A 25758-nucleotide genomic window follows, 5' to 3' on the forward strand; every position below is an offset into this window, starting at 1 on the left:
CTTTCATATTTTCCCTCTCATTCCCTTATCTCCATTACCCGTCCACCTGTTTCCATTTAAAAGGCAGAAAGAAATATTGAATAACAAATGACAGCGCCTTTATCCTGCCGTGCCCTGCTCTGTTTTTTAAAATTATTTAGATGAGTTTCTAGATTCTAATATCCAAACAGTTCATGAAATATGGCCACAGGGGACTCTACTGGCAGGGAAACAACCTCTGTACTCCTAAGGAAGAAAGATATGAGACTGAAAGAGTAGCGAACCCTGCAGAGGGAACATGGTGACTTGCAAAGTAGCTCTCTTCCTCAGAGAATCTGGGGCATTCCATGAGACGCTATGCAGTGAAATGCAACTGGAGTGAGCTTTGGTGTCGGGCACCTCTCCCCTAGTTCTGTGTCCTTTTCCCTTACCTGATGCTCTAAACTGGGTAGGGAGGCTGCCCAAGCCACTGTAGTTTGCATAGGGAACCTGAGGATGCTTTATGATTCTGGCTTAGTGGTCCATGGCCATTCTGTGAAGGCATCATTTATCAAGGCATCTCTCACAGGGCTCCGTGCCCTCCTCATCGCATCTTCATTTTTGTTTAAATCGTGATTTAAAAAAAAAATCCATTACGTAAAATTTGCCATTTCTATCAAGCGAAAGCATCCAATTCTGGTTTGTTAAGCATATGCTGGATGAGGGGTAACCATTTCGGCCATCCATCTCCAGAGGTCTCCTCGTCTTCCTCAGTGAAACTGTCATTCAGTGCCAGTTCACCTTCTCCCAGCAACCTCTCTTCTCTATATGAACAAAGGAAGGTTCAGCACCTGATGTTTGAGACTCTTTCCTTTCACCGAGTGTGAACATCCATGTTGCAAAATGTGCTAAAATGTTCTTTTCCGTAAGGCCAAGCGGAAGTCGGCTGGATATATCAGATCTGTTTTATCTTCTGTTGATGGACAGGTTTCTGGAGTCACACAGGTCTTTAGACGACTGTAAATAGTGTACCCATAAACACGAGTGGTCTGCTTGTATTTGACCTGGTTATTTGCACATTAGGTGTGTATATATTTGGTATACACACATTGGATTTAGATGTTTGACTACAGTCATGTGCACACATTGCTAGGTTATAGCCATTCGGTGTTCTGTGGCAGCTGAACTGTTTTACATTCTTGTCAATGCCACGTAGGGAAGGTTGAGAATTTTTCACGTTCACTGAGACTGTGCTTTTAGTAGAAGGGTAATGGCAATCCCAGAGCTCGTGAGGCAGTAGCTTCTTGTGGCTTCGGAATGACTGCCTGAGGAGAGTGGTGCTGGTGAGCCTGTGGGCCTATATTCACTGGGGAAATGTCTGTTTGAGTCTTTTGTCCATTTAAAAACAACTTCTCGTGTTGATCTTGTAGGAAGTTTTAAAAACATTCATTTAATTTGCGGGGAAGCACACGTGTGCCATGGCATAGTGAGTGCCACAGTGGTGTGGTGGTGGTGGTGGTGGTGGTGTGTGTGTGTGCGTGTGTGCGTGCGTGCGTGTGTGTGCGTGTGTGTGTGTGTGTGTGTGTGTGTGTGTGTGCGTACTTGCAGTCCTGTGCCCATTGTGTTGTATATGTAGAGGTCAGAGGACAGTTTGTAGGAAGTTTCTACCCTGTGTATCCTGAGGATTGGACCTAGGTCTTCAGGTTGGGCAGCAAGCATCTTTACAAACTGAGCCATCTCACTGGCCCCGAAATCATTTCCGTAGTCAAGACACTGCGTCTTATTAGAATTGCAAATGTTTCCTCTACTTCTGTGGATTGTAGGAATAATATCTCCTGATGTATTCCTTTTCACTTTGATGACATCTGCCCTCTTTATTTTGCCTTCTGTTGTCTGTGTTTGGTAGTGTATCCAAGAAGTCTTCCAGGTTTAATGTCATGTCTTGTCATAAGAACTTTAAAGCATTTCTAGCTTGTTAATTTTTGTGATGCCCAGGGGATACAGCTTTGTGGGTTGTTTGATTTTTTTACGTAGGTGTCCAGTTGTTCCCATCACCATCTGTTGAAATCTGACCTCTCCCTAGGGATGGTCTTGAAGCCTTGTTGTAATTGCTTGTCCTGTGTGCAGGGCTTTCTCCTTGTCCCTTGATCTGTGTATTGGTGTCTATGCCTGCACCACACTATTGCTGTGGCTTTGAAGTCAGGAAAATGGGAGGCCCAGCTTTGTTTTTCTCTTTCTGTATCTCTTTAGCTGCTCTTGAGTCTGAGTGATGGCTGCTTGTGGGGTTTCGGTAGAACTGCACTGAGCTTTAGATGCCCTGGATGCCACTGACATGCTGACAGTTTGAAATCTTTCTCTCCAAGACCGTGGGCGTCTTACTATGGATTCCTTTCCATTTGCTCGTGTCTTTTCATTCCTTTCTACCTTATAGTTTCCCAAGTGTAGCTGCTGTTTTCTTCCCTGGTCCAGTGTATCTGTATTCCGTTCTTTTTGTTCTCTAAGAATTTGTTCTCAGTGTGGGCATATGTGTGCACTCGTGCCCTGGCACGTATTCTGCGGTCAGAGGACCACTTTGTACAGTCAGCCCTCTCTTCTGGGGGTCAGACTCAGGTTCTCAAGCTCATACAGAGGATGCCTTTACCCACTGGGGCAGCTCACTGGCCCGGTTTTTATTTTTATCTTTAAAACATCTTAGAAACAGCACTTCGAATGCTACCATTTCTGCCTGGCTCCGAGAATCTTCCCGACATCCTCCTTCCTTCTTGCAGCGTCCTCCCATCCATCCTCTCACCTGGTGTTAGAGGATCTGTGGTGTGCCAGGAGCATTAGAAAATTGTCCCAGGACAGTGCAGTTAGGTCTTTTAGGGCCTCAAAGTGAAGGGAGAAATCAGCAGGGTAGAAATGACTGGGTGATCCAGCCCTACCTGAGACATTTGCCCTGTGGCCTCCGCCAGCTGCTTGACTTGGGGGCAAATGCAGCAGTGTCTCCTTTTGAAGGGACAGTTTAGGAATTCCAGCCTGCAGCTCCCTGGGAACTGATGCGTATGTCCCTGTCTTTGTGGTGATGGCAGAGGTTACCATAGGCGTCATCTCTAGTGTTGCTTACAGAGTCCTCCCTGACTGAGTTAACTTTCTTCCCTCTCAGTCAAATTCAAAGGATATGTGTTAGTGCTTCCTGATTCTTGTCTACCCAGTATTGTCTGACTGGCCTATCCTGGGAAACGTTACCCCTTAGAGGTGAGGCTTCTCACTAACTGCTAACAGCTTCCTGGGGACCCAGCTCTTTCTAGGCTCAAGGTTACTTCAGAGTGGGCTAGCTAAGAGTGGGTCTGGGCTTGAGAAAAGCTGAGTGGAGACCGATGGCACACCGTGCTCTCCTGGCTTGAGAACAGGCTCCTGGCTGTGGCAGATGGGCCCGGAGGAGCACAGAAGGGAGGGAGCCTGGCCTTCATCCTCTCATGATGGTTTCTCAAGCTCTGAGGTCAGGAGTACCCATGAACACTTTTCCCATTGAAGGCAAGATAAAGGGACTGAGATCACAAACAGAGTGACCAATTTTCACAGATTGGCATGAAGAAAGAATTTAATTATCCTTTAAGCTGCTGCCTGAAATCCTGATATCGTGTTTCAAGCAAGGGTGTGTGAGACCCAGACAGAACTCTGAGCCAATTGGCAACCTTCACCTTAGATGCCGTGAGGAGGTTCTCCACGCTGAGTAGGTAGAACAGATATCCTTAGACCCAAAATAGTATTGCAATTGACTGGATAAACCTCTAGCCTGCGGATCTGGTCAAGAGCATCCCAAAGAGGAAGGAAGGAACCATCAAGGTTTTCTTTCCTGCGACTGTAACCCACCCACGAGGGATACTTTGTGAACTGACTCAAGTCAGGATTTTTGCTGAGTGCCTTCAAACTTAATATAGGCTTCCTTCAACTAACACAGTGGCTCCCAACCTGTGGGTCACAACCCCTTTGGGGGAGCATGGAATGATTCTTTCACAGGGGTCACCTAAGACTATCAGAAAACACAGATATTTACATTACAATTCATAACAGTAAGAAAATTACAGTTATGAAGAAGCAATGAAAATAATTTTATGGTTGGGGGTCACCACAACATGGGGAACTGTACTGAAGGGTTGCAGTGTTAGGGAGGTTGAGAGCCACTGCTCTAAGGAGTCATGGATTCGGGAGGTGTAGGGGAAGACATTTCCGCAAGGTCATGGGACTGCCCAGTTGATAGAAGGCTCAGTAATGAATGGTTTATTCTAGGTGTGCACAGAAACCTTTGATTAAAGGGAAGACCATGGGGTCCACTTAGGATGCAGGCAAGGACATGGAGTCAGGGGTGGGCCTTGCAGACAAGTGAGGCTGTGAAGTATGGAACAGCAGGAACAGGGCACGCTGTGGGAGCTCTGGTGGCTCTGGAGAAGGGCGAGTGAGGTGAAATCAGATGGCAGTGTACAGCCCACAGGGCTTGGGATGCTCTACTGGGTGGCTACTCTCAGAAGAAAGGCTGAAAGAGGGCAGAGTGCAGCGCTGTCAGCAGTGCTGGAGGAGAAGAGAGTCCATGCCTCTCATGGAGTCTGGAGGGTTGGCCAGGCAGTTTGGGTGGGAGACAGTCTGGAAGGGAAGACATGGAATTGTAGGGCTGCTTTCAGCCACTCGAAGCTTGCCAAAAAACCCGCCATGGATTTCACTCTTCCCTCCCTCTCTCTCTCTCTCTCTCCCTCCCTCCCTCCCTCCCTTCCCCCCTCCCTTTCAGTACTCAGGATTAAATGCAGGATCTTACATTTGCTGGACAAGTGCTCTGCCACTGAGCTATGTCCTCTCTTCTCTTGTTACTTCTTATTTTGAGACGGGTCACTGAGTAATTCATGCCGTCTTTGAGTTGGCACTGGCTCTGAACCGGTGATCCTCCAACAGTAGGGTCCTGACTAGCTGAGTGAAAGGAGTGACCCATCAGACCCTGCTACCATTTTCACCTTCTAAGTGGGTTGGTGTCTGTCCTTTAGTTTTCCCATGTGAGAGTAGTTAAGTTGGCTGCTGCTCCTCCACAGAGGGACTTAGATGGCACTCCATGCTGTTTCTGTTCCCCTCAAGAGGTCACAGAGCTTTGCAAACGTGATGATTTATGTTGACTTGATTGAATGTTAAGCCAGTTTTTTGTTAAGGAGATATTTTAATAAGGAATGAGAAATTCACAAGGGGTATTTTGGATATGGGTGACCCTTAGGAAGGCACAGTGTTGGCACAACCTGTTTGTCATGTTCAAAGCTGGGTATTGTGATTTTTCTGGTATAAATCCAGACTGAGGGAAATGAGAAGCATTCTATACTCACCGTATAAAGTATATTTTAAAAAGTAAATTAGTCTGACCACACGAAGCTGTAGCTCAATGCTTGGTTCATGGAACATGCATAGTACCTGTCAGTCAACGCCATCATCATCACCATCACCATCACCATCACCATCACCACCACGATCGCTGTCACCATCACCGCTGCCATCACCAGCAGCGACAGTACTTGTGGTGGCTCAATATTATGTCATTATCTCTAGCAGCATCAACTCTAGGATACCCACCCTCAGTCTCACCAACAATGTTGGTGCCTGGAAGATTCCCCTCTTCCTCTTGGGCTTCCGTGTCACCATCCCCTGATACCACTCACATCTGTTTTCAAGATGATCAGGAACTTGAACAGAGGTCATGGCTTTGCTTTCCCGGTCTCTGATAAGCTATTTGAGAGGCAGACCAGAGGGTTCATTTCATATTTTGGGAAGAAGATCCATATTTATTCTGGGTTGCTGCCAGTTCTTGAGAAATGAATAATTATAAGAAAACCCACCAGTCTGCAGAGAGCTCTATGACTGGCTTGTCTCTACACACATCTTCATATCCATTGTTATAGGGGCCATGTCACGCTTCTCCACTGGATGCTACTGTCCAGGATACAGAAGTTTATGTCCTTGTGTCTTGGTACCTGGTGAAGTCACCCATAGTTGGTCCAATAAGAAAGGTGAATGTAGCCTAGGGAGATGGCTCAGTGGGTACAAGCATGAAGACCTGAATTTGGATCCCTAGCATCCATGTAAAAGGCTAGGCATGATGGTGCAAGCTTGTAACTCCAGTGCTAACGGGTAGACACAAGTGGAGCCCAGGGACTCAATGGCCAGCCACTCTAGCACAAAAGAAAATTTCCCGTTTCATTGAGAGACCAACCTTAAAAAGATAGAGGAAGACATTCTAAAGTCAACTTTGGACCTCTACATGCATCTGCATGGGTAAGGGCATCCTCACATACATGTGCACATGTGCATATAGCACACACACACACACACACACACACATACACACACACACCACACACACACACACACACACACACACACACACACACACACACACACACACACACCATCACCACCATCACCAAAGGTAAATGGGCCTAAAGATGGATGTGCTTAGATCTGAGTGAAACAGAATAAGCATGTTTTCCAGGCAAGGAATTTCTGGGACTTAGTCAATGATAAAAATGAGGGAAATCTTCCAGCTCGCATCTCTCTGCAGCATCATGTGACCTCAGGTTAAGCCCAGATGTTGATTGCTGCCCATAACCTTTTGCTAAGATGGCCCTGTGCTCCTTCCCTCTCATTCCCGAAGAGGGCAATGTTGAAAGATTGATCACAAGCAGAAGTAGCCTTAAGCTGAATGCTCTGGGGCTTATTTAAAAACAGCTTTGCCCCCCTGTGCTTGTTTATCTCATATGAGAATTGAAACCACAGGCATGTGCTTGCCTGAATCCATGCTCCTGCAGTGGAGACCAGTTCAGGCTGTCCTCAGGAGTGAACATGTTAATTACAAAATACCACTTTTCAATCATTTTGTGCATTTCTGTATGTGTATGTGCACACACACATGTGTGTATGTGTGCATGTCCATATAGAGACTCAAAGACAACTTTGCTGGTCGTCCCTTAGCCACCATGCACCTTGTTTTTTTGTGACAGGCCTTGAAGTGGCCTGGACTTTGTCAAGTAGGCTAAATTGGTTGGCCTGCAAGCCCCAGGGATCTTATCGCTTCCACCTCTCCCTTGTGGGGAGGGATTACAAGAACAGGCTACCCAGCTGGGCTTTTTTTTTAAACTGTGGGGTCTGGAGATTGAATTCAGGTCCTTATGCTTGTAAGACAGTCCCTCTCTCCCGAATTCCCACATTCTTTCTTCTGCTAGTCTCCCTTTGCTGTTAAAACACTTTTCCACAAATGTAGAACCCTAAAGCAACACATCTTTATTGATCGTTGTCCCCAGTTATGGAGATCTGAAGTCCCACAGTCCAGGTCCACAAAGGGCTGTGGTCCACAAAGGCTGTGGATGAGTATGTACTCTATGAGCTCAGCACCTATGTCCCTCTCTTAAGGGTCTTTGCAATTACTTTGAGCCAATTATGTGATCCAGAATTAATATCCCCATCTGAAAATCCTGAGCTTGGTTACAGCTGCAATGGCCTCTTTGGCCATGTTGGGAACATGCGTACTGAGCTCTGGGAATTCAGATGGTAATTTCTTTAGAGTGTCATTGTTTTATCCGCCATATTCCTTTGTTAGATATTCTTACATTGTGGAGTGCTTTAACTTACTGTAACTTCTGAGTTATTTAGTCTTCAGCATTTACTTGAGTGCAGGATTGGGGCCAGTGCTGTGTTCTTGACCGGTGATTTGGGGCCACATGCCAATCATAGAGCTGCGTTAGCCTACACAGATAGGACTGTGGATCTGGAGGCTCATTTCCACGTTACATTTATGTCTTTGGAGTTTGTGCATGGGATTCTCGGCCGGCTTTTCACTGTTTCTGAATAGGTAGGGTTCTTTGTGGGGAAACACTAAGAAAAAAAATTATATGTATACGTTTTGCATGTTCACACATGCCCAGATGTATTTACACTCGATGTGTTCATTTTATTTCATTTTTAGTATGTCTGACTTTTTTTTTCCCCGGATCTCTAACTGAGTAAGCATCCTAGAAGGGATGCTGTTAACGGCAGTGATATAAAAGCATTTATGGTTCCTAAAGGCTTAAGAATATGGCTGTGCTGAACTGGGGAAACCCAGCATCTGCTCTGGGCTGCCTTTACCTGCTGCCGACATCTCCTGTTAAAGAGTCACTATAAAACGCTAAATAAACTTAATAACTGGTAACAACCTACTTTGCCAGTTGGGGACACTTACAGTTTATGAATTTGGGGGAAATACTTGAGAAAATGGAATTTTCCAGGTATGTGTGTGTGTGTGATGTGTGTTTTGATGCTTGAGATGTTTTGTGAGCCCGAGTCAAGCGCCCCTGCTTTGACATTTTAGAAAGGACTCAGAAGCTGAGCATTGCTCTTTGCAGAAAAAGCAAATCACCTCCCAATTCAATAAAGGACTTCAGTGTCATCTAAACTCACAGTGGGCCAGATAGGGCTAACCATGGCTGTTAGAGTTAGCCTTAATGTCACCTTCACACAGCTGGAAAAGGGGACCCCGGTTGAGGAGTTGCCTTCATCCAAATCACATTTTCTTAGTTGCTATTGAGAAGGGAGAGCCTAGCACTCTGAAGGCAGTACCATCCCAGGAAGCTTGGCTGTGTGGGAGAGAGAGCTGAATGTGGGGCTGGGAGCCACCCAGTGAACAGGGCTTCTCCAAGGTCTCCACCTCAATTGCTACTTCCGGGTTCTCAACTGGAGCCTCCGCTCTGGCTTCTCTCAATGGTGGCTGCAGTGTGTAACTACAGTAACATACATTGCTTTTGGTTAGTGTTTTATCATGCCACAGAAAAAGAGACTTGGGGCTACTGCTGGGTGGGAACTGGATTTCTTTGTGGTATTGGGGAAACACTTTGGAAATTAGGGGTGACGGTTGCATAGCATTGTGGGTATTAACAAAGCCCAGAATTGCATACTTAAAGAAATCACCCTCTCTTCCCATGATAAAGAAAAGTATTGTTTGGAGTCAGGAATAGCTATGAATTCCCTCATGTTTAAGATGAGCCCTTTCCTTTTTGTGTATGGAAGCAAAGGCTGCCCATGTGAGTTTATCAAGATAGGATATATCACAAGGTTGAAAATAATCACTTCTACTTCTGCTAATGCATTCCCCCATCTCTCCTACAGCTTTTTATAACTACGATGCCAGGGGAGCTGATGAATTGTCCTTACAAATAGGAGACACGGTGCACATCCTAGAAACTTATGAAGGTAAGTGTCGCTTGATGCTTTTGGTCTGGGGGTTTGGGATGCTTCAGGGCCTTCTCTGGAAAAGTGTTTCCCTGTCAGGGTGCTACGTGCTCAGGACACTTTCCCCACATATAGATGTTCTTCCAGGCAAAGGTTGCTGGGGCAGCATTGTTAAATGAAGCTTTATTAAGGTCAGCTTAAAACTTAACATATTTTAACCCCTAAGTGCTTCTCCCTGGCTCGTTATTTTGCACATGTATGCAAATCTTTTTTTTGTTTGTTTGTTTATTTGTTTCGTTAGTTTTGTTTTTTGAGACAAGGTTTCTCTGTGTAGAGATCCAACTGCTTCTGGCTCCCAAATGCTGGGATCAAAGGGCTGTGTGTGAATTTTGACTGAAACTGACTTGGTGAGAAGCAGATTTGGGGAATTCAGTTTGTTGATCTGATATGTGTGATGAGTGCTTTGAGTAGGTTTTTTTTTTTTTTTTTTTTTTTTAAGCTTTTAACTTTGACTTGTTAACAGCTTGTCTCAGGGGAAACTGCAGCTGCCATGCCTTATTTGCTGACCTTTTCCTTTGTCTGTGACCCCCATTTTCTTCAGGGTGAACAGATCACCAGTTATATGGGATATGGTTCAGGGAAGCAATTGTGGCTTTTCCGATGCTCTTGGTTTTTGCAACAAGCGCTCATGGTTGGTGCCGTGAACATTCTGCGAGCCACAGTGGATGTTCTGCCGTGGTTGTTACCCCGTGTAGGGGCAGCAGGGGCAGCGATGGGCTTGCTTTGTTTCTTCTCTCTTTTTAGGCATTGCTCACTAAAGTTTCCTTAAGGTTGGCGTTTCTGTGCCTGCTGGCTTCCTTTTCTGCCGGGAAAGATGAGTCCTAAGCAGTGTTTGAGTCCCGGAACCTGATTTAAATAACCAAATTGCTTTTAGATCGGGTTCAGCGAAAGTCTTACAAGTGAGAGAGGAAACTGTAGACATCTCATAGTAACCAACAAATTGAACTTCCAGAGAAGTCTTCACACTCCACTTTGCACAGGAGTGAATTGTGCTCCGCGCTTGCCAGCCGGGCAAGCAGGGACTGGCTCCTGTGTCCCTCAGAGACATGGCTGAGAAGCAGAACCCTATTAAAAACTCATGCTTGCCCCTCATTTCTTCATCTGATGCAGGGAGACTCAGAACTCCGTTCCATTTGCACCGTTTACGCTTCAGACTGCGTGGGGGATGGGGGAGGCGACGCTATTGGCATGGAAGCCGCTGCAGCCTGGCGAATGGCAGCCCCAAAGCGAATGAGTGGCTGGCTGTGCTGGGCTCCGTCTGCTTGTTTTCAGCTTTGACAGCTGACAGTTGGATTTCCTTATCTGCTCCCAGTACAGATTGCCAGTGGCTTCGAGGAAAAAGAGGGAGAAATTAAGTCGAGGTGAAGGATCAGGCATCTCATCTCAGGCACTTTTTCTGATCTGAAGGGAAATGCTGATAGGTTTCTTTTATTTTTTTAATTGCCCCCTAGCTACTTGAATGTGGGATCCCTGGGTCCTCACCTCGGAGCCTTGTTCTTCCCTGAATAGTTAATGATTTCCCGGGGTGCCTGGCTGTGTGGAGGAGTGTCAGTCTTTACTTCTGGAGGAGACTGTCCCCTCCTAGCCCTGCCATCCTCAGTCAGTGGGCCTTGTTCTACACAAACCTCACAATAACCTGGTGGTGGCTTTGACTTCCAGTCTTCAGCCAGGATTAATTTGCAGGCCAGTCTTGGTTCCTATTTAACCACCACTCGCTTTACAAAAGGCTCTTTTACATAAAATGCGTTTCCCTTCCTGGGCAGGCAGCTAACTTCTAGGTAGACTCTGGTTCGAGAAATACATTAACTGCATCTTCCGGAAACTGGGGTCTTTGTCATCAAATAAAGATACCATTGCCAGGGCTTCCCTGAACTCTTGCTTTAGGCTCATGGCTTGTCTTAAAGGTTGGCTCAGGGGGTTGGGGATTTGGCTCAGTGGCAGAGCGCTTGCCTAGGAAGCGCAAGGCCCTGGGTTTGGTCCCCTGCTCCGAAAAAAAAAAAAAAAAAAAAAAAAAGAACCAAAAGGTTGGCTCAGTATCCACCTTTCTCTCTTTTCCACTTTCTCCCCCCCCCCTCCTCTCTCTCTCTCTTCTTTCTCTTTCCTTCTGTTTATCAATCTTGATTTTCTTTTCATGGTCCAGGAATCATCATATAGGGTGCGGCAAAAACTCTAACATCTAAACGGCTCACCCAGTCTCCCTGTGCTCCATGCTGGGTTGGATTGCTTCTTTTCTCCACCTCCCATTTCCCTTCTCCTTTTAAGATGATTAGTCTTTATTACACGCAGTTCAAAGGCCACCTTTACCTTCTAGTTATGGTTAATTGCTGCTCTCTGAGGCTCGATGAGGTGGAAGGTGTCTAACTGCAGCCCATAGGCCATATGCAGGTGAGGACAGCTCCCAGTGCAGCCCCTACATACATCTTAAGTGTAGTTAAGCCGTTAGGAGACTTTTCTCTCACTGCCTTTTTTAATTGTAAAAACTTGAGTGCTCTTTTAACATGAATGCTGTAGACAGCACTGTTAAAAGGTTGGACAGGCCTGATACAGCCAAGAAAGTTACCTACCTTAAGGTCACAGCACTGTGGAGGTGGGCAGAACTTCCAGTGTCTACTCAGTGCCAGTTCTTGCCTTACAGTCATGTCCAGTGTTGAGAGCTAACCAGTCACATGTGAGCACAAGTCCCAGCTGCTTAGAAGGGACTCTGGTGCTGTGCCCCAGGGCTGGATGCTGTTTCTGGGGAAGCTTGCAGAATTGTACAAAGGTTAAGAAATTATCTTTTTGATGTGGCTGTTACAGCTAAACCTAATTCAGACATTTAAATGCAATATATTCTTCCGAAATGATTGGCCAACTTCCTATGCTGACCTGTCGCCTCCCTGAGCTCAGGACTGTATTTCTGCTATGTATGTCTGTTTTTCCAGTGGATGCCTCTTTTTGGTACGGAAGGGCTGATTACATGAAGGGCAGCATCAAATCCCGTGTGGGAGTTGTTCTTAAGTGTCTTATCTGCTATCTGAGCATCTCTTTTGCCAGGCTTGTCCCTTCCTCTCATAGCCATTTGGTCACATCCCTTCATACCCATGGTGACACCCTCCTCTTCACACTAAGATCCCTTGCATGCATCACTCAGTGTGCCTTGGCCCTGCTTGTCTTAGGTACCTTGTGGGTCATGAGCAGCGGCTGTGTGTGTAATTGGTGTGTGTAGGAAGGCTCTGGTGACAAGTGAAAGGGTCCCGCTTGATGAAGCAATAACTCGTGCAGAACACTTAGCTTAAAGTGCCATGACGAAAAGAAACTGTCAGCTAGCTATGCTACGTCAAAGAGTTCTCTTCTGACTGCTGTAACTCAGCCCCTCCAAACACTGGAAATACCTCTGTCCCCCAAACCAAAACAAACCAGACACCACCATCGCCACCACCACCACCACCTCCACCACCACCACCTCCACCTCCACCACCACTACCAACTTCACCACCACCATCACCACCATCACCACCACTACCACCAATACAACCACCACCACCTCCACTACCACCACCACCACCTCCACTACCACCATCACCACCACCACTACTACCATCACCACCACCACCACCACCACCACCACCACTACCATCACCACCACCACCACCACTACCACCACCACAACCACCACCTCCACCTCCACCACCACTACCAACTCCACCACCACCACAACCACCACTTCCACCTCCACTACCACCACCACCTCCACTACTACCATCTCCACCACCACCACCACCACCACCACCACCACCACCACATCACCTCCACTACCACCACCACCACTACCAACTGCACCACCACCACCACCACCTCCACTACCACCACCACCATCACCACCACCACCTCCATCACCACCACCACTACCACTACCAACTGCACTACCACCACCACCTCCACCACCACCAAACCCTTTCTTGTGCCTGGGTTCATGCCCTATGTGTGTTGGGTATGATTTTACCTTAGTTGGGTGTGTTACAGCTTTCCTGTCTCTCTGCCTTCTCTTGTTTTGCTCTTTTGTCTGAGCATCTTTAGTCTTAGGCCCTGTCTGCCCTGTGAGCATTGCCTCCTGTTCTGCAGACAGTAAAGGAAGCTCAGGTGGTCTCAGCTCCGGTCTCCATGATCCGGTTGCCAGGAGTGCTTGTGTGTATTCTGTTGTGCAGGGATAAGGCTGTCTTCAGGCTGTTTCACTAGGACAGTCTGCTGGTTGCTATAGGGTTCCTGGTTTTTATGGGGGTAAGGTGGGGTGGGGGGGTCACTAATAGCTGCTGTCTACACCGAATTCTGAGCCTAGGCTGCCATGCTCTGAATGCCCTGATTTCCACCACTTTTATTTTGGAGCAGTGGTAGGGGGTTGTTGAGTTTTTGCTTCATTGATTAGTAATAAGTTTGGGTTCTCTTCACATGTGCGTAGGTTGTTGGGTTTCTTTGATGAATCATTTGTATAGTTTGATCCCTTTTTACATTTGGTTGCTGACTTCCCTTGCCCCCCTGCGGTCTTTCTTTGATATTCTGGGACATCAGTCCTTTGTCACTTTCAGAGAAAAAGGGGCATACTACTAATGCTGAATGTGTGGGAAGGACATTGCAGTATAAAGGACAGTCCTTTTAGACTGAGTGGTACAGGCTTTGCATAACTCATTAGATTACAGCCCCATTTGCCTGGAGCCTATAGTGCTGTAACTGTGGGCACTGATTCCAGGTTAGTCTAGCTGAAACCTCTGATCTGACAGTGGCTATCGGAATGTTTGATATTTGGACACAACATTTAGAACAGGCTATATCCCTACGCAGTGTGTTTGGTCCTCATGTTAAAAGAGCAGAGCAGATTCATGTGGCCCTTCCAAGATTCCTGGAATTCCCCTTCCCCTTTCTGGATATGTCTTTCTGATTGTCACTCGAGGCTACTATTCATGTCAGCAGCTGTTTATAGCCACTTTCTTCATGATTACTTTCTGAGAGGGCTGAAGGACACAATGCTGCCATGAATTGTCCATCTGTTTGTCCATCCTCCCTCCCTCTCTCCCTCTTTTTTTCCCTCCCTCCTTCCCCCCTCCCTTCTTCCTTCTTTCCTCCTTCCCTCTCTCTCTCTTTCTTTCCTTCCTTCCTTCCTTCCTTCCTTCCTTCCTTCCTCCCTTCCTTCCTTCCTTTCTTTTTGTATCGTGTCCTGCTCTTTTGGGTTTCTTTAGTCTCTGGGGTCTGGTGCGTAGGAGTATATAAGTCTCCATGTTGTTGACTCTCTCTCAGAATTTACCCAGCTCACCTCCAAATGCTACCTGATGCCCTTCAGGGTACTGTGGAACAAACAAACAACAGCAGCAACAACATCAATAGTTATAGGATGTCTTTGACCTTGTGAGTTACTTTCTAGAAGCAAGGTGGCCGGGACTAAGCCTATAATCTTTGTAAGAAAATATCTACCTGATTTCTTTGCCTGGTGGGATTGTAGGGAGATGGGTCCATGGCCATGGGCCTCTTATCATCCTTAGGGATGAACTTTTGGAGATAAGGCAGCACAGATGGTGTGTCATTTGCTGGGAAGGATTCACCCATTGAGCACTTGATGTGAATGAGCAGTTCAAGGGTCTCTCTTTCCATTGCCCACTTTCCTTCTCTTGCAGTATGGAAGGGAGAGGAAGTTGGAGTCAGGCCAACCCCTAAGGGGGCAGAGGTCTATGAGTGCTTGGCCTTGGTACTTCCTTGTGAGCTGTCCTTGCCACAGAAGTACTTTGTGAGACTCAGACTGCCCCAGGGTAGAGCTTTACAGAGGAAGGAAGTGGGCTCTCAATAGGGTTTCTGTTGTGCGGCTTTGATGATTCCAGACTCTGGAAGTTGTGCCTGGAGAGATCTTGAGCCAGATCAGCAGATGGGGGGAGGGAGGGCAGTGAGCATGCACAAGGATTCTGCTGGGAACAAAGCCTCTTTTAGGGCTTAACTTCTGATTGTTGATGATAGACCAATGAGGCAGACAGAGATGAAGTGGGGTGGTCAACATGTGCAGGGAGCAAGCCCTGCCTGTGGGACTCCTCAATGTCATCAGGATGTTTGTCTTTCTCTGGTCTGTAGGGCAGTGACTTCTGCAAAACTTGAAGGTTTTGCTTGGACGATGCTGCGTCTCCTTTGCTAACCATTTCACCTCTGTATTTGTTTAGGGTGGTACAGAGGCTACACCTTAAGGAAAAAGTCTAAAAAGGTAAGTCTTTTCCATTAAACATGTCTCTTCATAAATCGAACCACAAGAGGAAATCAATTCCGTCTTATTTACATCTAAGAATGATACTTATCTCTTTCTTGAATTTAACATATATATAGGCTGAGATAAAAAAATGACCTTGAGTTGGATTCTTCTGAATAAGGATGCCCACAGAAATCACAGCTTCTGCTAGGAATGTTGCTGCATATCTAGAATCTCAGTATTAGGCTACCCTGGTCTACCTAGTGAGAACCTGTCCCCACAAAAGACATTTCAGCTAGGTGGTTAGTGCCAGGAATGAATTGTTGAGATGTGGCACTGACCTCTACTCATGGAAGGGAGAATTGTTTTGGTCCGTCCTGATAGAATTTTGCATCTTGTTGGACCACTATGTGTAGCCACGAACTGAGTATAATCCCTTCGGAAGAGTAAAATGCCTCCAACCGTTTTCAATTTCATATTATCTTTGATAAATTAGCAAGTTTGCAAAGCTCACACATGGCCATTTCCCTCCTGCCTTATGGCAGTTTTCAGACTGGCTTAGTCAAATTGAAAGAGCCTGATTTTCCAGGGTGATTTGCATGTGTGTTTCTATGAATATCCGGATCAAAAACATGCTATTTACTCCTCAGATATTATGAAGGGCGCTCCCATCCACAGGGTGTGTGGCTTCGACATTCTTAGCTTCACCAAACCTAATTATGACTCTTCTCTCTTACTCTGTAGCTCTATGGGATTGCAGTAATGTCCATGCTAAGCTGTGGTTAGTCTATCCATGTCAACTTGGACCTTTTAATATCTGATTGTGGTTGACAGATGGTTCATTTTCCTTCTCAGAATTGGCCTCTCATTGCCGCTGTATCCAACTGGACTCTGTTGTGATCTCCAGTCTGTAATAGGACTTTGGAATCCCAGTGATTCCCATACCAGGGTGTCCCTGCTCTGCATCCTCAGAGGCCTGGGCTTTGCCAGCGGGGCTAGAGTTCCATGAAGCTGTGAAGCCTCCTTTAATGCATATCACCCGTGAAATGTGCAGATTGGGGGAACCATGGTTGAAGACTTCAGGCAGCAAGGCATTAGGAGTATTAGGGTTTCTCGGTGGTAAAGTGCTTGCCCTGAGGACCTGAGTTCTATCCCTAGCACCAATGTTAAAAGCCTTACAATATGCTTATAGTTGGAGCCCTGGGAAGGAGGCTGAGACAAGTTATCTGGAGCTTACTGGCCAACCAGGCTTGTCTCAAAAAGCAAGGTGGATGGCTCCCGAGGAGCACCTGAAGTTGACCTCCACAGGCAAGCCTACATGCATGTGCATACACAGGCACTCACCTCCACAGCTAGGATTGTGCGTTGACTTCCCCTCCCTACTCCTTTATTACAGGGGACAGAGCCGCACCGCTGTGAGGAGCAGGAAGGCTCTCATTTTCCTTAATGTTTATATGTTGTCTGGCAACCATATCCCCATCTTGGGCTCTCCCACTATTCTAATGCAGGGGTTCTTACCCTCCCTAATGCTGTGACTCTTTAATACAGTTCCTCATGTTGTGAGGACCCCCAGCCATAACATTATTTTTACTGCTACTTCATAACTGTACCATTGCTACCGTTATGCATTCTAATATTGACATCTGATATGCTACCCCAAGGGGGTTGCTGCCCGTAGCTTGAGAACCACTGTTCTAGTGCTTTTCAATGACAGCATTTTCTGCCTGGCCCCAGGAGACCCAGGCCTTCTACCTCATGATGCTCTAATGCTGCAAAAGGGTGTGGTTGTTTTCTACCTGACATTCCCATTGGCTGATGAGGATTTCAAAGCCTTGCAGAGGCTATCGTTTGGTTGCAGTTGTGTGGCATGGTCCCTAAACAGATGGAGAGAAGCAACAAGGCCCCTAGGAGTCTTGGTTGAGAGCCTTGTGTGAAATTTCTCTGTCTAGATATTCACAGATGTGTAGTTGGGATGGGCAGTGACTCATTTCAAATCTCCAGGCATGTCCAGTCTCATCCAGCTATAATTTCTCCTTGGGCTTCATGATGTTGAGTGCTGAGGCTGAGGGATTTCTGTCTGTGGACTTGACAGGGTTGGAGTGGTTTATGTGTTGTCTCACCACCTTCTAAACCCACATCTATTCACATTACAGAGAAAATGCATGTTGCATGTGCATCTACACGCTTCCCTCAATAGATTACCTTGAATCACTAGGGCACTAACTTCATTTCTGTTATGTGCACCAGTCATCTCTGGCTTGTTCAGCCCAAGCCTCTGAGAGTCACTGGTTTGTGCTGCTCTAGATCCCACGAACTAGGTCTTGGAAAAGTGCTCTTGGCATTTCACAGACCAATGTCTGAAGTTGAAGTTCTTCTCAAGAGACCTGCTCCTTTAAGCATGCGTCTGTCTGTACATACACAGATGTTTACACTGCACACAGGAGAGTCAGAGGACAGTAGAAGCATAGACCAGCAAGTTCCCTCAGCACTTCTGCAGATGGGTTGAATTTCACCCACCTTTGGCCTTTTACCATTGTCTACTTCATATGGAGACTGATGAGGAAGGTTCCAGGTTGTCCCTCAGTGGTCAGTGGACATGCGACAATCAGTGGTTTAAACAACTTCCGATGGCGTCTTGTCATTTTGTGAAGGGAGATCTGTTACAGCCTGTCATCACAATTGGTTTCTGGCCTCAGACTTGTTGCCTGCTCCAATTTCAAGGTCAGCAGTGGAGAGGAGGGGCAACCTGTGGAGGAGAACATTTTCTTGAGCCCTTATAAAATTGTTGCTTTGCAAACACGTCTCTGTTTTCTGCTAAGACATCTGCACAGTCTGAAATGCAAGCTGATTGGGAGATTCTCTTTTGTGCCTTGTGTTTTCTTCGTTGTGTTGTATGTCGTGCTTACGCTTGCAAAATTAATGGTGATCCAACCCCCCTATACCCTCCTCTTTTGGGGCTATTGTTTGATTTTGCAATCAGTATTCACATTGATAATAAAAACTCTTTTTCTCTCCCTCAAAGGGTATATTTCCTGCTTCGTATATTCATCTTAAAGAAGCCATTGTTGAAGGAAAAGGGTGAGTTCTTTTCTTGATATTTAAATGAAGAATTAGATGATGTCACGTGGCACTGCTGTCAAATATGTGGTAGTGTAAGACGTGGGGGTTAAGATAATAATAGTGGGGCCGCAGAGGTGGCTCACTGGTTAAGAGCGCCTACTGTTTCTGTAGAGGACCTGGGTTTGGTTTCCAGCACCCATGTCTGGTAGCTCACAACTACCTGTAACTCCAGAAAGGCTCTTAGACTCAAATACACACAGCCCCACACAGATGCACGTATAAATACCAGTTAAAGATAGAAAAATAGCTCATTATAAAAGATAATAGCTCTGTTTGACCATGATGGTTTAGGACAATAAAGGGATTTGTGGCTCAGTCGTGTTGATCATTGCTTTGGCCCCTTAAAGAGTTCAAGCCTTAGCTGTGGTCATCTCTTTGAGGCTGAAGTCATTTTGGGGAGGTGTGGGCATCTATGAGCTACCTCATTTGAGAATGACCACCCTAGACCCTTCTCTGAGTCTCCCCCCTACCCCCCAGAAATCTAGAAGAGTTGAGGGGGGAATGAACAGTTGTTAGGGTGGGACCTGTGTGAATTCGAGTGTCAGCTAATTGAGATTTATAATGCCCCGAGGTCATCAGACTAACGTGTAAGGCCCTTAAAAGACATTCCTAGAACAGGGACCGAGTGTGCCAGGTGTGAACTGGGGAAGACAGCATTCAAATGTCTTCTTTTTTGGTCTCTGCCTCATCTTCACACTCCGTTAAATATGTAAATTATAAAATTACTAATCATATGATTACTGCATAATGACATCTCTCTGGCTGATTACAAAATTGCCTTTCGGAGCACTGTACTTTTAACATATGAAAAGGACGGCTTGGGTTCCTGCATTTCCCTGGTGCATAACTAGAGGGAAGGGAATAATTTAGAGCCATGGATGGTGCTGACCTGCAAGATGGAATTTGTTCAGACAGATAAAATGTTTTGTATGCAGAATTCTTGAAAGGAAGACCAAAGTAAGTTGAGAAAGTTTTGCCTTGTTACGGAAATAATTGAAGTGTGCACTTAATGTGCTTCTTTCTGCCAGGGTCAAAATCCTTATGTAAGTCGGCTTCTATAGGAGTAGTGATTTTTCGAAGGCATTTTAAAACATATGAAAGGGCGTGTGTTTCCACAACATTTATTCAGCGGCACACTATTATGGGAATGCGGAATAATCTGGATCCAGATTATTCTATAATAATCTGCAGCAGGCAGACAGGTCCTGTTGGTCTTCTGGGGTCAGGTTTCAGGGTGGTGAGCGGGAAGTGCAGTGGAGATGAGCAGTGCACAGGTGTCCTGATGAAGCTTTCAGCTGTCAGCCTTTGCATCCCACCCTCCTTTCCTGGCTCTGACCTTTGCCTTCTCCCAGTGTACCTGGCTGCCCAGCTGTTCCTCACTGCCCAGGGGCCTGACAGGTGACCCCTACCTCTTCATTTCTTCTGGATGCTATAGACATCGGCTCTCTTTGCTGCTGGTCCTTCCTCTTGTCCAGGGCTGGCTCAGGCTCAGTCACCTGGTTTATCATCATATTCTATTCATTCATACCATATATCCCCCCTCCCCCGCCACACACAAACACACACACACACACACACACACACACACACACACACACACACACACACACCATATGCTCTTTCTCCCATGATTTTCCTCTTTGTGTCCTCTCCCTTCCATGTCTTCTTTCTTGCCTGGGCCTCTTCTTCCCATCACTTCACTCTTGTTTTGTGCCTGTGGCCATGATAATGTACCTTTTAAATTTTGTCATAACAAAGCAATTCCCACTTTGTCCCTCCTCTCTGCTGACACAGAATTGCCTGCAGCAATGGCTACTGTTGCCCCACTATCTTCTGTGAAGGCACCCCCTCCTATGGGCACCGAGGCCCTTGCACCCTTTCTTGCCTGGTCCCCTCACACTACTTTCAAGGCTCAGACATTTCTTTGGGACCTCTTCCCTGTGACATGGCCCATTTCTCTCACATCTGGAACTGGTCTCATGCTATAGGCATTGCAAGCATCGGGGCTTCTAGCCTTGATCTTTCTTTAGACCTGTGATTCAGTTGGGCAGAGGTTAATGACTTAAGAATTGCCAGTCAGGAGTGGTGTTACCTGTCTGTGATTGCAACTCCTAAATGGGAGGTAAAGGCCAGGATGCCCAGGAGTTCATGGCTATCTGTGCCACATGTCACCCTGTCCACCCTACTCAGAAAACCAGAGTCATAGTTCCATGCCTGTTCTACCCCATTCACTCTTCTATAGAATTGTTTTAATCGGTAAGTAATCCTGCGGTGTATTTATGGCATCTACTGTACACATACGTTGCAGGGTGGCAGGTTGAGTTAGTTCACACAGGTTCTTAGGAGAGGTTGCCTTCAGACACATTCATCTGTGGGGAGAACACTTAAAAGTCTGGGCTTCTGGGCATGTTTAAGTTCATAGTGTGTTGTTAGTGACGCCAGTCACCTTGCTGGACAGTACAGCACTTGGATTCATTCTCTCTGTTTGATGTTATGTCCTTTTTCCAACATGTGTCCCCTTTCACTGCTCCTGGTGCACATAGCCAGGACTCTCCCTCCGTCCTATGCTCGTGCTGTGGATGAGCAGGCGTTGTTGGAGTAGTATCATCCCGATCATCCCCTTCCTGGCCTTGGGACTCCCTCAACTCTTTCCCTCCATTTGATGGTCTTGCCCACAGCCGATAAAGACATTGTTGTCTGTGCCTTCCTGACCTCTGCCAAAAGATGTGATTTTCAATCCTGGGAAGTAAAGCCCACAGAGAGATGCATATGCTGATGTAGAGTGAAAGCCAAGTCAGAGGCTAAACCTTTTAGGGTAGAAGGAAAAGGGGTAGTCATGGGTGGGACTGGATAGACTGCTCATGAACACCTGAAAACTGTAACTTAGTCACACTTCAGCAAGGATAATTGGTCCCTGGGTCATTAAATAATGAGTTTTGTACCTGATTGAAATGTGAAAATAATCTTCACTTAAACCTGTGCATTTAAATGGCACACACTGACTGGGTGTTGTTTATGGTTCTCTGAATATATTTTTCTTTTCTCCGCCCTTGACATTCTGAAGACTTTCCATGGCTGGTTTTTCTCTTCTACTTCTTACCCTGCCACACAAGGTGCATGGCTTCCAGGCAGGGTGATGGGTAGATATCTCCATGCTTTGTATAAAGAGCTTGCCATTTGTAGCTGTAGTCACATGTGTGTGAGCATCTTGTCATTCATAGGTGTATTCACACGTGTGTGAGCATCGTGTTTGTGTATTTTCTCCATTTGCTTAACCATTGAGCTCTATAGCCTCTGTAGGGAGGGACTCAGGTGCCCCTCACAATAACGCCACAGAATCAGCTTCTTTCTCCCTCTTTCTTCCCAGGCAGCATGAAACTGTCATCCCCGGGGACCTCCCCCTCATACAGGAAGTCACCACAACGCTCCGAGAGTGGTCTACCATCTGGAGACAACTTTATGTGGTAAGAAAATGGGATGCTCAGTTAAAGCTTATAAAACACAGAATGGTGTTTCTGGTCCTTGTCCTATACCAAACTATACTTTTCCCTCTCTGGGAACCTGGAGGAGGAGTGTCTCTGAGCAGGGTCTTGCTTCTCAAGGACAGAGCAAGCCATAGGATCATTGTTTTGGCTGCTGTTAGGGACCCTGTGATCTTTGACCTTTGTTGTGTTGAGATGAAGCTTGCTTACTGTATTGAATAAACTGAACTAAAATGGAAGTTGGTCTTGGATCCATCTTGCTTTGTGTTCGGTAAAGGGAACGTGGTTGCTGTCGGGTCTTTGAAAGGACAGGACCAGGAAGTTTGTGTTGATATTGCCTCTGAGTGTATATTTTGATCATGAAAATGAAAATCTACTTTTGCACAGAAATCACGTAGTTTTGAAGACTTAGTAGATGGTTACTAGTAATTCTTTCTCTCCTTTGTGTCAGTGATGGGTCTTACGTGCTAAGGAGTAGGATAGTCTTGATGTATTGTGTCCAAGGTGGGCAGGGGACATTTCACATTCGGGCTCTGGCGAGCGTTGTCCGGTTCTTATTAATGCAGAGATGCCGGAGCTCTGACATCTTCCATTTCATTTTTCCTCAGGGCATTTCTTTGCACATAAATCCATATTTGCAGAAGATTACCTTTTGTTAAGCCTGTGTTTCCATTCAGCGTGTTGATTTCTCATATGCTAATGTTATTATCACCAAGCCAGGGCTCTGGAAGGAAGTCAGTGCGTTAATTTCTCAGGAACATAGAAAACTTCCTAAAGTCTCCACAGCTGTTTGCTGGGCAGGCTTGCTTTTGATTATACAGTGGTTTCCTATAAATGCGCAGTAATAAGCACTTGCGGTAATTGTTCATCAAACGTACTCACGAACCTAAAAGCGTGAAGTTAGCCATGAATGTTTTGTGTAAATCTGAGCAATTTCATAGTCGGTATTTCATGTTCAACTTAGCAATTTTTAAACAAAAATATGATAACACTACAAACAGGAGTTGCCGTGGACCGATTAATGAGTGGACAGCGTCAGCCTCCCTGTCGCTCAGCATCCTTAATCGTCATTATCTGGCTTCTTCTCCAAATGGCGAATTCACCTCTGATGGGTTTATATTGTTAGATTTGTATAAAGCCAAGTCAAAGGTGCTTCTCAATATTGAAGTACATTCTGTTAGATGCAATCTCCTATAGTTGTAGGCCTGTCTGCAAAACGGGTATGTCTTTTACATGTGGTTAGAACAGCAAGGTGGACTAGTAAGATGAAAAGAAACCTGTTTTGCAATAAATTCTTAATTTGGATCTCTTTTAGCTTTCGTTTAAGAAATGAAAATGAGGCGCTTGGACTGGTGGCATGCACTCAGAAATTGGAGGCAGGGAGAGTAAGAGTTTATGGCCGAAGTTTCTGCTGCGTTCTATCTACTCTCTGTAGTGTTGTTTTTAAGCAACAAAATCCCAACCATTTGAATTTGCCAGTGAAGACTCAGGAGCCAGACACTGTGGTAAAAGTCTGCTAGCTAAGAGAGGCAGAGAGCATGCCAGACGACCTTCCTACTCCACAAAGGTCCCAGAAGGAAAAGGTTTCTTCCCTTTCTCCATGCCCTTAAATACCTTCCAACACAAAGACCTTCCTCTCTGTTTACTTATGCTCACTCCCTGTCAGCTGGTTGCTTGCTCTGTCTCCTGACCTAGACTTGACTTTATTTAGCTCCGGGGTTAAAGATGTGGGCTACACCACAACAAGGGGTATCCAGTTCACAGTCTTGGGGTTCACAATGTGACCAAATATCCTGCATAACTGAAGTTCTTGGCACATTGTCATGTCTCAAAAAATATTTGTTGAGTAATTGAAAAAAGATAGTTTAAGGATGAGGCTAGCCTAGTCTACATGTGACTATGTCTCCAAACAACAAAAAGATAGTTTAAGGATGAGGCTAGCCTAGTCTACATGTGACTATGTCTCCAAACAACAAAAAGATAGTTTAAGGATGAGGCTAGCCTAGTCTACATGTGACTATGTCTTCAAACAACAGCAACAAACAAAAACAAAGGAAAGAAGGAAAAGGAACGGCAGGAAAGAGAACCAGGCTAATGTGAAAACAGCTTGGAGAGGCGGCCCGGCAGGAAGAGGACTTGCTGGTTTTCTAGAGGATCAGAGTTGATTCCCAGAACTTGTATCAGGCTGTATATAACTCCAGCTTCATGGGATCAGATGCCCTCTGCTAACCTCTGCTGAACCACCTCTCCCTCTCTCTCTCCCTCTCCCAGTCCCCCCTCTTCCTCCCCCACCTTCCCACCTTCTCTCTCTCCCTCTCTCTCCCTCTCTCTCTCTCTCTCTCTCTCTCTCTCTCTCTCTCTCTCTCTCACACACACACACACACACACACACACACACAGGCACACACTCACATACACAGTATAATATAACTCGTCTACTTTCAATTTGTTGAGTAGGTTGTAGGACTGTTTTAAAAACTTTTAGAAAAAGGGCTTTCAAATGGGAGCTAATGAGGCAGTGGTTCCGGTAATGTCGTAGACCGGAGCTCCTTTTTAGAAACAGCAATTCCACATTTTAATTTTTGAAGGGATCATGGTGCTTAAAATATAACTCATTAATTCCTACTGTCCAGAAGCGGAACATTGTAGACAAACTTAGTTTTCTTGATGAGCTCCAGCAACAAATGCAAACCTGTGGGCGTTCTTGTACCACAAACCCACTATGCGAAAGGTGAGCGGGGTCTGGTTGGGATCTCATCTTGAAGCAAAAGGAGTGTTCATGGAGAGACATTTGCTGTTGCTCTTTGCTGTGAGGGTCACAGTGTACCAGGGAGGACTGGTGCAGGATGGCTTATTCTGTCAGCTAGCAGCATGGTCTTGGGGCCCAGGCATCTCCAGGTACAATGGGGCAGAACTGTCATGGGGAGAACGACAGTCTGTGCTTCTAGGCATGTCCAACCTTGGACATGGTGACTTGTCAGTCTTTGCCAACTATAAAGTTCAGGCTCCACAGGGAGCAACGAAGTTCATAGAAAGAATCTCCTAATTCTTTAAGTGACTTTATAGTTCTGTGTTAGAACCCACAGCTATCTTTGGCTGCATGGACACACCTTTAAGCATTGGCCGTGCCCAGGACGCTGCTGTGAGCTCCAGGCCAGGCTGAGGGTTAAGGTTCTGTTGTGTTCAATGCCGGGGGCTGGACTTTACTTCTTATTCTTTCAGTGTCCCATAGGAACCAGATCCTATACAATGTGCTCTATTTGATGTGCGAATCTGTTCTTCATTTCACAGTCACTGAATCCCAGGAAGTGGTGCATATTCTATTTTTTTCTTTCTTTCTTTTTTCTTTTTTTCCGGAGCTGGGGACCGAACCCAGGGCCTTGCGCTTGCTAGGCAAGCGCTCTACCACTGCGCTAAATCCCCAACCCCGCATATTCTATTTTAATTTGAAGAACTATCCATTTGATATACTCTCCACTCTGCTGTTTCTTGTTTTTGTTTGTTTGCTTCTCAAATCAGAACCCTTACAGTTTCCCTTTCCCCCCCATATAGCAAGATAATAGGGAGATGTTTCGAAGTGTTCGGCACATGATCTATGACCTTATTGAGTGGCGGTCGCAGATTCTTTCTGGAACTCTGCCCCAGGATGAGCTCAAAGAGCTGAAGAAGAAGGTCACAGCCAAAATCGATTATGGAAACAGGTTTGTTTGTTTAAACGATGATTTCATG

The 25758-nt window shown here is 45.9% G+C and overlaps 1 protein-coding gene across 2 annotated transcripts in view; it reads left to right on the plus strand.

Moving 5' to 3' along the window:
- The window catches only part of Dock1 (dedicator of cyto-kinesis 1), a 509283-nt gene that overhangs the window by 46469 nt on the left and 437056 nt on the right, over positions 1–25758 (plus strand). For both annotated transcript variants that reach the window (NM_001143858.1, XM_087561118.1), the window contains 5 exon segments: positions 9109–9192; positions 15405–15445; positions 18450–18505; positions 21915–22011; positions 25582–25730. In NM_001143858.1, coding sequence (NP_001137330.1) covers positions 9109–9192; positions 15405–15445; positions 18450–18505; positions 21915–22011; positions 25582–25730 — 427 coding nt within the window.

Source organism: Rattus norvegicus, chromosome 1 (assembly GCF_021556685.1).
Source record: "Rattus norvegicus strain SHRSP/BbbUtx chromosome 1, alternate assembly SHRSP_T2T, whole genome shotgun sequence".
Lineage (NCBI taxonomy): Eukaryota > Metazoa > Chordata > Mammalia > Rodentia > Muridae > Rattus > Rattus norvegicus.